The sequence below is a fragment of the Saccopteryx leptura genome, chromosome 1 (genome assembly GCF_036850995.1).
Source record: "Saccopteryx leptura isolate mSacLep1 chromosome 1, mSacLep1_pri_phased_curated, whole genome shotgun sequence".
Lineage (NCBI taxonomy): Eukaryota > Metazoa > Chordata > Mammalia > Chiroptera > Emballonuridae > Saccopteryx > Saccopteryx leptura.
The window spans coordinates 154,599,861-154,613,381 of record NC_089503.1 but is presented as its reverse complement, the minus strand read 5'-3'; the positions used below and the strand labels follow the sequence as shown (position 1 = coordinate 154,613,381).

General features: G+C 39.9%; 1 protein-coding gene across 2 annotated transcripts in view; it reads right to left on the bottom strand.

Annotated features, from left to right (window-relative positions):
* Positions 1 to 13,521, bottom strand: part of HCN1 (hyperpolarization activated cyclic nucleotide gated potassium channel 1) — a 338,266-nt gene that overhangs the window by 81,124 nt on the left and 243,621 nt on the right. For both annotated transcript variants that reach the window (XM_066377963.1, XM_066377973.1), the window contains exon 4: positions 7,137 to 7,355. In XM_066377963.1, the coding sequence (XP_066234060.1) occupies positions 7,137 to 7,355 (219 nt within the window). The remainder of the gene's footprint in view (positions 1 to 7,136; positions 7,356 to 13,521) is intronic.

Here is a 13,521-nt window from a genome sequence, read left to right as displayed (position 1 = left end):
TCTAAGATAGTGGGTACTATCACGTCCCAAACTGAACACACTCCTCATCAATCCAGCAGCTAAGAAATTACTTCAACCTTGATGAGAGACAATTAAAGAGTACACCTTTTACTTAAAGGGAAACCAAGGTCAGAATTACAGAAGGAAAAGCTCATTGAAAATTTAGATTCTAAAAAGTAATCCAGGTTTCAGCTAACCACATACATACATGCACATTTCATTATTGCTATTAAACCTGAAGCACCATGTTTACAGTATGTTTACATATAAGTAAATAAACAACATAGTACATTTTTAAAAAGATGCTTTCATGTCCACTGAAGTGACAGCATCCAGAAAAGTTCAAACAATGACCTCTTCTTTCTTTTTATGTTAGCGTTCAGCCTGGACACTCAGGAGCATTCTTACTCCCCGTTGTCCCACCTGAGTGCTCTTGTATCCTCAGCACCACTGAGGTTACCATGTATGGGGCTGAGATACACATTAGCTGAGACACAGATCGTCCCATCATGGTGCCTGCACCTCCTTGAACAGGGAGAATGTACACAATAAATGGATTTCCATAGGTTGGAATGACCAGGAAAGGTGTGACAGCCTTCCAGAGAGAAGGGCAGAACTGTCACCACACAGCAACTCCATTTCTTCACTATGACCTTTTCTTCTTTTCTTTCTTTTTGATTCAAAATGGCCCCATCCAGCACCCTGGTTAATCTGCCTCCTTCTGCCTTGGATGTTCACTCCCTTAATTATTAAACCTTCAGGACAATGAGGTTCTGGTCATCATCAAATAATCTTAGGAATGAAGCTTTGGGTCTGTTAATCTCAGAGACAGAGAGCCGGTCAAACATCTAGGCCTCAGTTGTGTTTCAGCCCCAGACCCAGAAAAACGAGGAAACCAGACAAAGTGAAATCATGGTTGACTTCCAGGACAGATGTGCTGTTCAACTACTCTCTACCCTAGTGCCAAACATTCAGCAGGGACCGTGACCCTAGCTCCCGCAGTCGCCATGATGAATGACTTCTCCCCTACATCACCCATCCCTGGAAGCTACCAGGGAGCCAGGTCTTTGAGCATTAGCTCACCTGTGTCTCTGGGTATGGGTCGCTTCCTTAACTAATAAACTCTTACTTTGCTGCAAACTCCTGTGTGTGTGTGTGTGTGTGTGTGTGTGTGACAGAGACAGCGACAGAGAAAGGGACAGATAGAGACAGACAGACAAGAAGGAGAGATATGAGAAGCATCAATTCTTTGTTGCGGCACCTTAGTTGTTCCTTGATTGCTTTCTCATGTGTGCCTTGACCAGGGGGCTACAGCAGACTGAGTAACTCCTCGCTCAAGCCAGCGACCTTGGGTTCAAGCTGATGAGCCTTGCTCAAACCAGATGAACCCGCGCTTAAGTTGGCAACCTTGGGTTTTCGAACCTGGGTCCTCCGCATCCCAGTTCTACGCTCTATCCACTGCGCCACCGCCTGGTCAGGCCCCTGTTCATGTCTTACTGGGCTTTGATGTGCACAAACGGACCACTTTAGTTCCGTAATAGAACCTATGTAAACAGTGGAAGTGGGAGAAGTGTGTAAGGGGGTAGGGTGGTGAGGTGGGTCAGAAGCATTTGGTTTGTTGAAAGAACAATAATTGTCTGGCTCAAAACAGAAGTTTAAAAGTTGATTTGACACCATTCTTCCTCCACCCAAATTCTTCTCGAAGGGCACATCACCATGTATACTTACTAACCATAGTCACTGACGTCCAGTGGCCTGAAATGTGTTTCACTGCAGATGGGGTTCTAATGGACTGAGGAGGAGACAGGGCTGGTGCCAGCCTCGTGTCTCTGGTTATAGCATTAGCTTAGACAAATTTGGAAAATTAGACTGATTAAAAGAGAAAAATATTATTTCTATAGAATAAGAAATGTATGTGATAGTCCTGACTACAGTCCCCTCATAGACAAGGGAAGAATAAGGAGCTAGGGATTACTTAGTTAAGGCAGGAAAAAACATTTGCCTGAATTGACCAGACTTAGGATATTACATTTTTGGTATGATTATGTAAAACTGCACAATCCCCTATAGTTTCATACAAGATTACATATATGGTCTCCCTTGTACAGTGGGGAGACTACTTACATTAAATGGTACCTTCTTAATCCTAAGGGCCTTCCAGAGGCATCACAGAAACTCTGACAGACAGGGACCATTTTATCATTTTTTCCTTTCGGATAAATTTAGTATTTTAACTTTTATGATTACTAAAGTGAGAGTAAAGAAAAATAAAGTGAAACACAATCAACAGCTGAAGCTCAGCATAGCCCCAGCTGGCTGCCTTGTGTTCCCACCAGGAAAAGCACAGGCTTGGTAAACAGACCGCTCACGGGCCTGCCTGGGGTTGATACGCTTAGCATTCTGGGTACAGGGAGCTACTCAGAGTCTGAACGTATTTCAATCTGAGAGTTTCCTCACATAAGTAAAGTGACTCTTTGGTCACAGTCAGATTTCCCATTCACTCTTTCATGTACATCAGATATACCAAGGTGAGTTGAAAATCTCTTAGTCTAAATTCATAATGTCTGGTGTTAAAACCTTGTTTATTACAGAGGGAAAATTACACACCCAAAAGCTGCTATTACTGCAACTACTTGGCCGAATAGAGAGTGACAGGTCTAGAAATCACAGCAGGCTTCCCAGCGGTGTCCAGGGGTAAGAACTAAGTGGTAGTATGTAGTATTAAGTCACCTGTTGGTCAAGAGCAGCTTCGCTCATGAAGACTAGACCTGCTGTGGAGACGGCGACAAGACAGTAGCTACCCAAGCTCAGGTAAAAAAAAAGAATAATTACTGTGAGAAGTTTGTCTAGATAGGAATTTCCCAAAGTGCACGTGATTGGTTAAAATATAGAGAGGTTTGACAAGGAGGGCACAGACAAAAACATCAAGTGTTTGGGGCACACACATTTAGGGCAACAAAAACACCCATTTCACTATATTGTTTCAATCAATTTTTCCAAACTTATCTGACCCGGAAACAATCATACATATATATAAATATATGTACAAAATTATATTCTCTATATAATTTATATAGAGAAAATTATATATACAGTACAAGCCATAAGTCACATATACATGTATGTGTATGGATGTGTATGACTTGTTGGTACCACCTGTGGAGGAGGCTTTGAGAACAGTTGAGTTAAAGAAAAGGCTGCAAGTTTGGACTGTGTTCTTTCTCACATCCTCTGAGCTGCTAATCTGAGAGATACTGGGTATATAAGAAGGTCTCATATATGGGTGCATGATTGTAAATGGTGATTCAAGAATCAAGACTCTGGGAGGTCTCAGTCTCCTCAAAGCTCCACGGATGTCAGACAGTAGAGTGAGCATTTTCATGATGGGATTAGCGAGCAGATTCCTTCAGAGAGGGGGTGCTGATCTGTGAGTCCCTCCACCTGCCCTTTTGGGATAGGGGTGCAAGGAAAGGACTCAACGGGACCCACCCAAAGAGCACAAAGGAAGTGCCCGCTTTTCTCATCTGCCAGACCCACCAGAGGACCTTGCTTAAACCACCCAGCAGGCACGTTCCCACCACTTCTTTTCCTCTGGCTCCTCCCTCCTCCTGTCTTCCACCCTGGTGACAAAGAGAAGCTCCTACTAGGCATATGACAGGACACAGCCCGCACAGCAGGCCTACCTCTCTCACTCCTGGCCTGCAGTCCCCAAAAGCTCTGGGTGGGACAGATTAATATGCTCAAAAAGATGACCCTCGATAAATAAAGTGAACGGAGACAAAATTTCAATGGCTTTTGGTTATTTCTGCAGCTGGGCTTGACCAGTGTGCCAGTTACAGAAACGGCACGACTTGCTGGTGGTCCAGAGAGGAGCAGCAGGAAAGGAAGATTTTTAAGCACCACCCATTTCACACCATGAAGCTTCTCCTATTTGAGTGAAGAAGAAAATATAGCTGTCTGAAATGTATTAAAATACAACACCTGACAGTCTTTGAAATCAGCAGCATACATTGTGATTTAAGTCCAAGTTTAATCTGCAACGGTACAGTGTGAAAACTATCACACATATTTTTGGTGAAAAGAGAAAATGATGATGATGATGACGACGATGACAATGATGTTGATCGTATAGCGCCATCAGATTATGAACACTGTATACTATGTAGATAAGGATTTCATAATCAGAGGACATTATACTACTGCTTGTGAAGATAGAGCTATCTAAGGTTGGAAGATCCAGGCTAAACAGATGTTTCCTAGGAAGGGAGAATGAAATGACTCTGAGCTTCCAAAAGTACACAGTGGGCTGGAACTCCGTCAGTAGACTAGACATTCTAACTACAGACACCTGAGGCAAACAGGACATCGAGTTTTGGAGAAACAGCTGAGTGCTATGCAGGAGTGAGCTCTGGGCCTGGCACTCACCATTAGGTGGACTGAGTACCAGTGCACTCTGAAAAGGGATTAAAGCCTGCTTCTCTCACATAAAAGATATGTTACTAATGGGTATGTGGAAGTGAAAATCATATCAATATTAATTTCTAAGGCTTCCATGGCAGATGGCTCCAATACACTTAAAGATAAATATTAACTACAAAATAAGAGATTCCTCAAAATGTTAAAGGTAGAATTATGATTCAACCCAGAAATCCCACTCTCAGTATACATGGCCTCTATGAAGCACTGGTAAGATCAAGAAGTTAAAGAAGCCCTGGCCGGTTGGCTCAGCAGTCAAGTGTTGGCCCGGTGTGTGGATGTCCCGGGTTTGATTCCCGGCCAGGGCACACAGGAGAGGTGCCCATCCCCTTCCCCCTCTCCCTTCTCTCTGTCTCTCTCTTCTCCTTTTGCAGCCAAGGCTCCATTGGAGCAAAGCTGGCCCAGGTGCTGAAGATGGCTCTGTGGCCTCTACCTCAGGCACTAGAATGACTCCAGTTGCAAAGGAGCAAGGGCCCATATGGGTAGAGCATCGCCCCCTAGTGGGCTCACTGGGTGGATCCTGGTTGGGCACATGCAGGAGTCTGTCTCTCTGCCTCCCTACTTATCATTTCAAAAAAAAAAAAAAGAAGTTAAAAGATAATAGGGGTCAAATACATGGTGCTGGAAGATCTGCCTTTGGGTGGTGGGCACACCATGCAATACACAGAAGATGTATCATAGAATTGTAGACTTGACACCTACACGATTTCATTAACCAATATCACCCAAATCAATTTAATAAACATATGGAACTTGATGACTTAAATTATGACAAACATCATAACACCTTTCTTTATAAATGTCTCGGACTACATTGTTGAATGAGTTGGGTTTCCAAATTACACTTGGTTTATATAGTATATCTAAAACCACAGAAATGGTGAGTTTACTTAATATGCACTACAATGCTAACAAAAGCAGTTGTGGAAATTGGAGACTTGCTTGTTTTTTAAGAAAATATGTTGCAATGATGCCGACAAAAAAGGAGGTCAGAAAAGAGCATTTTTATAAAAAGCAATATCAACTAAAATGGAAAAAGGAAAAATTTAATAGAAACAGACTGGATTGTAGTCTTATCTTAACTCATCAGTTTAGCCCAAATTCTCTGAGTTACAATATTCAATCAAAGTCACCATTGTACAAATTCCCTTCTCCCTCACTATGGGTTTTGTTCTTTACAATTTAATTGGAGGCTTTATTTTAAAATGAACCTCAAAGCAATTCTGATGATTCATCTTTTCATTACTTTAGTAATAAAATACCAACTTGCTCTTGTAATATCGGGTGGCCATGTAATTACCTTAAAGGGAAATAAAGTGTCTAGGCTCCCTTTCTCCTATTGTGTGATTATAGTGTGGAAAATTTTTGCAAATGAAACTGAAATGATCTTTGGCTATTTTGTAAGTAATTATAAGTCCCAGCCTTGATCACTCACTAGGGGAAGTGTTCTAGAACGATATTCACTGTTACTTTCAGAAATGCTTTGGCAAGGTATATACGATATACTCTGTCTGGTTCAACAAAGCCCCGCATATGAAATTATTCCTTCAGTTATGAAATATTTTTATTTATCTCTCAGAAAGTATCTACTCAGAAAGTACTATCTGATGGTCTAGGGTCCAGCCTCAGCCAAAGTCTTGCAGTATACAAAAAAAAAAAAAAATCCAAGAATAAATCATTGCATATATCTACTTTTACTCTCTCTTTTGAGAGATTTCAAGCAGCCATCCTTTTAATTAACAGATGGTGATAAGAATGCATGATAGCAGCTGGTATTCTGCATTTTAAGGAGTGGAGGGTATGGTGACTTATCTAGATGCAAGGGCAACATATAAGCATATGGATTGTAACATACATTATAATTATAACATGCAGAGGCACAGAGAGACACAAGCAATGGTGCCCTGTCCCATTTAATCAGCTAACATCTTTCTAACATATACTAGAGAAGGCTTTATATTATTGTAACTGAAGAAATAGAATAGAACACAAACCATGATAATACCTTAAATCAGCTTCATACATTTTGAAACATGTAGCTATTTTTTCTTTGCATGAAAATTCAGAGTTTTTAAATTATTAATCGACAGGGAAATTGGAAACAAATAAAAGCTATGAGAACTATCTTGGAGAAACCTCAAAATATCAAAATAGATTGTTTTTTCTTGCTTTAAACATTTGATCTCACTACATTTTTTTTTTAATTAAGTGAGAGGCAGGGAGGCAGAGAAACAGACTCCCAAATGTGCCCTGACCAGTATCTACCTGGCAAGCCCTGTATGGGGCAATGCTCTGCCCCTCTGGGGTGTTACTCTGTTGCTCAGCAACTGAGCTATTTTAGCACCTGAGTCCAGGCTATGGAGCCATCATCAGCACCTAAGGCCAGCTTGCTCAAACCATCTGAGCCGTAGCTGCAGGAGGAGAAGAGAGAAAAGGAGAGAGAGAAGGGGGGTGAAGAGAAGCAGATGGTCACTTCTCCTATGTGCTCTGAGAATTGAACCTGGGACTTCCACATGCCAGCCAACACTCTACCGCTAAGCCAACCAGGCAGGACTTATCTCATTACATTTTAGACAGAGGAAATAGTTTAGCTGTCTTGAACACTATTAACTCAATTTACAAAACAGCCACTTGAAGATATTAAAGATAGGACAAATTACCTTCTCCTGATATTGCCGCCTCGAGGAATCCAGAGACTGGATTAAAGCCGTGGCATGGCCCACAAACATAGCATAGCAGGTGGCCCCGACGATCATGCTGAGCATGGTGATCCAGAGGTCAGACATGCTGACCGGGGCTTGGGCTCCGTACCCGATGCACAGCATGTGACTCATGGCTTTGAAGAGTGCATATGAATACTGCTTTCCCCACGAGTCATTCTGGAACAGAAGAGAAAAGGACAACAGACTGAGCCATTAGGGTGCAGATAAAAAGTGAGTATGACCCGACACAGAAGCATAACAGATACTGAGTATGGAGCCATCCTTGAAATGTAGCCTTGACATAGGGACCTGTCCCTAACCGCTCATAGGATAATGTGATGTTTTCCAAAGCCCTCCTGGCACTAGGACATAGAAATAGTCCCTTGTTAACATGTGCCTTACTACTCAGTTTCAGGTTTGTTGCTTTTAAAACTAAAATTACTTGTGGGAAAATGGTGTGAGTATAACATAAAAATGCCAAAGATGAGGCCCTGGCCTGTGGGCTCAGTGGTAGAGCATCAACTTGGCATGTGGATGTTCCAGGTTTGATTCCTGGTCAGGGCACAAAGTAGAAGCGACCATCTGCTTCTCCACCCCTCCTGCTTCTCTCTCTCTCTCTCTCTCTCTCTCTTCCTCTCCTGCAGCCATGGCTCAATTGGTTCGAGTGCATTGCCTTGGGCACTGAGAATACCTTTATGGCCTTTGCCTCAGGCGCTAAAAATAGCTTGGTTGCAAGCATGACCCCAGATGGGGTTACCAGGTGTACCCTGCTTGGGGAGCATGTGGGAGTCTGTCTCTCTATCTCTCCTCCTCTCACTTGGAAAAAGAAAAAAAAATTGAAAGGATGAATGCTTGATGGCTCTTCTCAAAGTTTCCAGGAAATGTGGTCATTTCCCAGTAATGCATTTGCAAGCTAAGATGGGTGTGAAGCTGACAAGCTAAGCATAGTAATTTTTATCAAAACAATAATGTTTAGATATTTTAAAATTCAATTGGACATATTTGTGTAGTCCTTAATCCTGTATTGCTTGAATAAAAAAAAACCCATATTTTAAAATACGTGTCTGATAAATGAAAAGACATCCCTAAAGCCCTCTCTCAGAGTAATGTATACTAAAATTCAAATGAATGAAACTTTTTGGCTTTTAAAAAAATACTAAAGTAAAATAAAATTAGTAAAATCATATCTTGGCAAACACTCTGGGGGGAAAAAAAGCTGACATCTAAGATTAGTTATTAAATGCAATTTTCTGATGTCATTTCAAAACTTTATTCCAAGCTGAATTCCACAAAAAGCTGTTTAATATATCTTATCTACCTTTAAAATTCTTTTTAATTTTTTTCTTTAATTTACATCAAACTCCTTAGCCCAGTACTTACATAATTTACGATGCCTAATGCAAACTGAACATTTGGGTCTTCTAATTCAGAACTCAGAGAAAAAAGCATTGTTAAAGATAGTAATACATAAATAGTTTTCCTTTGCAAATGTTATTATTTATAAAACTTAGTGGGGTCATAATGACCAATGAGTAACAACATAAATATTACAAATTTCAAAAAAATAGTATTTTGGTTTAATTACATATACTACAATAAACAATAATACTGCATTATTGTGATATCTTGATTGATCATATGATTTTTTGGCTTAATTTTCTGCAAATTCATTCCCTAGGTCATCCAAATGTATACAATTAGCAATTTCATTTTTAATGATAAAATCAAACATGGCACCAGTTGCTTTTGGCTAACGAGACCAAGGATAATTCTTGATACTTTTTAATTATAGGAAAGGTCTATCTCTTCATGCAACTGTTACTGGAGCTGTTAGGAGTATGTTGTAGGCTGTGACAACCTTGGGGTACATTTCTGACAAATTATTTTAATATATAACTATCAGTACATCTGGAGCTTACTCTCGTAGAACAACTTTTCAATAAAGATGTAATTCTTCACACAGATCAGTTTTATGTGCAGGTAAAGTGTGGTTTTTTTAAAATTAAACTTTTTATCTTAAGATAATTACAGATTAAAATGAAAACTGGAAGAAATAATAAAGAGAGATGTACACTTAGTTTTCCCCCATGGTTACATCTTACAAAACTATAATACCCTGTCACTGCCAGGAAACTGACATGGATGCAATATAGTTATCTCATTCATACGTCAATAATTCACATGTATCTATTTGTGTGTGTATTTAATTGTATGTAATTTTATTGCCTGCATAGCTCTATGTATTTATCAACACAGTCAACACACAGAACAATTGCATCACAACAAAGATCCCTTATATTGACTGCCTTTCTATTGAATTTAATGTAAATGTACACAATGGTATTTTAATATTTCCTCTGATATTTTCGGTAATTTGATGAGGTCGCACAGGAGACCAAAAGTAGTTTCATGATTTGTACAGAATCCAAAATTCCTATTTATATTTATATCCTACCCCTTTAAACTCAATGTCAAGAACTATTTCATTTTAAAAAATCATCTTCCTTGTCAATAAGTAGCTCACTCACGCTTCACGTGAAAATAGCGCTACGCTCCACCAAATGTGATGATCTTAATCTGTTATTTCTAGGCTGGTGGCTACTAGCTTTACACCTTTGCAGTAGTTTTCAAAACTGGACATTACAAACTACAAAACCTCCCTGATATGCTCTGTTGCAATGTCCATGTGAATTCTCTATTTTGTGATAATTTATTGACAAAGTTTGCTGCCTGAGCTCTGCAGGTTTGGCCACGGAACTTGGGCAGAAGACTTGATATATGTGTAGATATGTCAGATACCGGCTCGTGGGACTAATGGCAGTTGGCCTCTCATCATGGGTCCTATAGCTGCAGCAATAGAGGTGCCGCTCCTATCTCCACGGAGGCTGCTGCTGCTGCAGCTCCTGTTGCCACTGCTAATTGGTGAGGTCTGGTGTGGCCGTGTTGGCGACACAGCCTCCCAGGCTGCTGAAGCAGGCAAATGCGTGCCTGCTGCCTGGTCAGCTGCCCGGCTCTGTGCTGCCCGTGCTACCTGCAGGCTGCCCACCCACCTCCATGCCCGCTGTGCCAAGAGACCTCACTTACAAAACATACATTTAAAGATAAAACTATAAGGATTTCAAGAGAGTGGCAGCAGAAAATTGAACCAAGCATAGGATCCTTCTGAAAGAGAGTCCTGGAGCGATGGCCAGGTCCTACCCCACACGCCCATGAAACCATTCCTGCCTCTCTCAGAGTAACGCTTGCATGATCAGACACATTTAAAGTTATTCTTTACAATATATTATATATATGTGTATATTTTCTTCATATTTTAATGGGGTTTTCCAAAGTCAAATTTATAGATTCAAAAAATTGAACATGACTTTGGGTGGTGGGCACAAAATGCAATATACAGATCATATATCATAGAAATGTACACTTGAGTCCTATATATTTTTATTACCCAATGTCATTCCAATAAATTTAATACAACAAACAATGTGGAGTTGTCTAATGTGTAGCATATGTTCATGTCCAAGTGTGCCCTTGTGTTGATAATATATCTGGTGCCTTGAGAACTGAGCTGATGCTTCTTCTTCCATATATCTGCACCCTCTGAGGGTTGCAGTAAAGACTGTTAATTAGAAACCCAATGGAAAACTGATAGGCAACAAAAGTGTCATGGTGGCCAAGACATGGAAACAATCCAAGTGTCCTTTGCTAGATGACTGGTTAGAGAAGATATAGCACATACATGCAGTGGAATACTACTCATCTATAAGATAGGATGAAATACTGCCATTTGTAACAACATAGATGAATCTTGAGAATATCATGTTAAGCAAAATAAGTAAGACAAAAAAATACTAAGAACTATATGATTTCACTCATATGTGAGACACAAAACTGAAAGCAAGAAATAAATAAAACTCATAGACACAGACACCAGTATGGTGGTTACCAGAGGGAAGCGGGGTGGGGGTTGGAAAGGGTAAAGGGTGTCAAATGTATGTATATGGTGATGAAGGGGGTGGTAAAGGGGGTCAAATATATGCATATGGTGATGGGAGAAGATTTTACTTTGGGTGGTGGCCTCATAATGCAATATCATATGATTGATCATAGACTTGTACATTTGAAGCCTATATAATCTTATTAAGCAGTGTCACCCCAATACATTTAATTAAAAAATTGAACAGGGTAAGGTTTAGAAGCCCCAACTTTGTAAAGATTGGACTTGCATGTGGCTGCTAACAAATAAAAAATAACTAGCCCCATTTGGTTGAATGAGTTAAGTTTCTTAAAATGAAATGTATTTTAAAAAATGAGGTCAGGCTATCTATCTATCATCTATCTATCTATCTATCTATCTATCTATCTATCTATCTATCTATCTATCTATCATCTATCTATCCATCCATCCATCCATCCATCAATCCATCCATCCATCCATCCATCCATCTATCTGAAGTGTTTCTCAGAGACCACCCAGATTAAATCATACAGAATATATGTAAGAGAATAACGAGTGTACCAGGAAACAGAGTGGTAACCAGAACTAGTTGTGAGGACATTTCAGCATAATATGAGAAGCCACTGTAAGTTTTCAGCAGCAAATGATATAACCTAAACTGTCCATTAGGGAAATTAATCAGGAAGAAGGGTTGAGCAGTGGTTCTCAACTGGGGGTGATTTTGTGGAGACAGAACACAGTGACTGCTCAAGGTTATCAAGGTCACAAGTTTGTACACAGAAGATTCGGTGGTTTGAATGCAGGCACACTGGTCCTAGAGACCGCACTCTTAACTACTCCATGATATTGCTCTTGATTTTACAAATTTACCATATTTATAGTTGCAGGCAAGATAGTAAGGCTGAAAATCTAACCAATCAACCCACATCTCACATTTAAACTGTTATTGAATATGACAAGAAAATATTAAGAACTATCTTAAGGCCCTGGCCGGTTGGCTCAGAGGTAGAGCATTGGCCTGGCATGCGGGGCACCCGGGTTCGATTCCGGGCCAGGGCACATAGGAGAAGTGCCCATCTGCTTCTCCACTACCCCCTTCCTCTCTGTCTCTCTCTTCCCCTCCCACAGCCAAGGCTCTATTGGAGCAAAGATGGCCCGGGCGCTGGGGATGGCTCCTTGGCCTCTGCCCCAGGCACTAGAGTGGCTCTGGTCGCGGCAGAGCGACGCCCCAGATGGGCAGAGCATCGCCCCCTGGTGGGCAGAGTGTCGCCCCTGGTGGGCGTGCCGAGTGGATCCCGGTCGGGCGCATGCGGGAGTCTGTCTGACTGTCTCTCCCCATTTCCAGCTTCAGAAAAATACAAAAAAAAAAAAAAGAACTATCTTAAATTACATATTATGTGAAAGATGATATTGATATTAAAATATTAAGAATGATCTTAAATTAAAAGAAGGCAAAGAGGAGACCTACAGGAATAAAGGTCATATATAAGGGGGTTTAAAAAAATGCAGGAACATTTCCATTACTAAAACACCATATTTCTTTTATTACGTGACTGTTTTGTTTTCATCTTTTAAAAATGACTCTATCATATTTTAGTCTACATTAAAAATAACAACATGAACAGGAGACTGTATGCTCAAAGTGCCTCACCATATGGCCTAAATATTACCCACTTACACATCATTTGAAGCCTATTGAAAGTGAACAAAAAGTAACTTGTGAACTCTGATTTAATTAGAGTTGATCTTGTTTTTAATTTTAGAGAATACTTTATCAACAAATTGCTCCTTATAGATCAATTTCCTGTTATTCAAAAGCATTCACTCATCTAATCCATTACTTCACTGAGGTATGACTGAAATTAATTATTTTTTGAGGAATGCATAGTAAGTCAAATTACCAGGAAAATTAATTATTCCATCAGGGATCTTTCATATTGGAAAAAAAACATTTTCATCTTTCTCTAGGTGTAAGTTAAATATTTTCTAGGCATCTGTTTTGATGTCCTGTTTGTATTGTTACTGAATTTTGGATCAGGATGAAAGGCTTTGACAAAAAAAAAAAAAGAAAAAATAAGAAGAAAAAGAAGAAAGAAAAAAATAAAGAAAACAAAGTAAAAGAAAAAGAACATGTTTATTCTAGAGTAGAATTAGATCTGTAGACACAGGACATTTGAACTCAAATTAGATCACTTAGTGACCTATCATAAGAACAAAAGTTCCCAGGTCATCATCTTCCATATGAACTGAAATTTTTGTTCATTTATAAGCCAAAACATTTCATTACTGAATATCTGAATTCATTCTACCTTATCCCTTGAAAGCAAATATAAGTATAAATATGTTCAGGAAGTAAAAATCTTAGAAAATCCAAAATATGGGACTTAG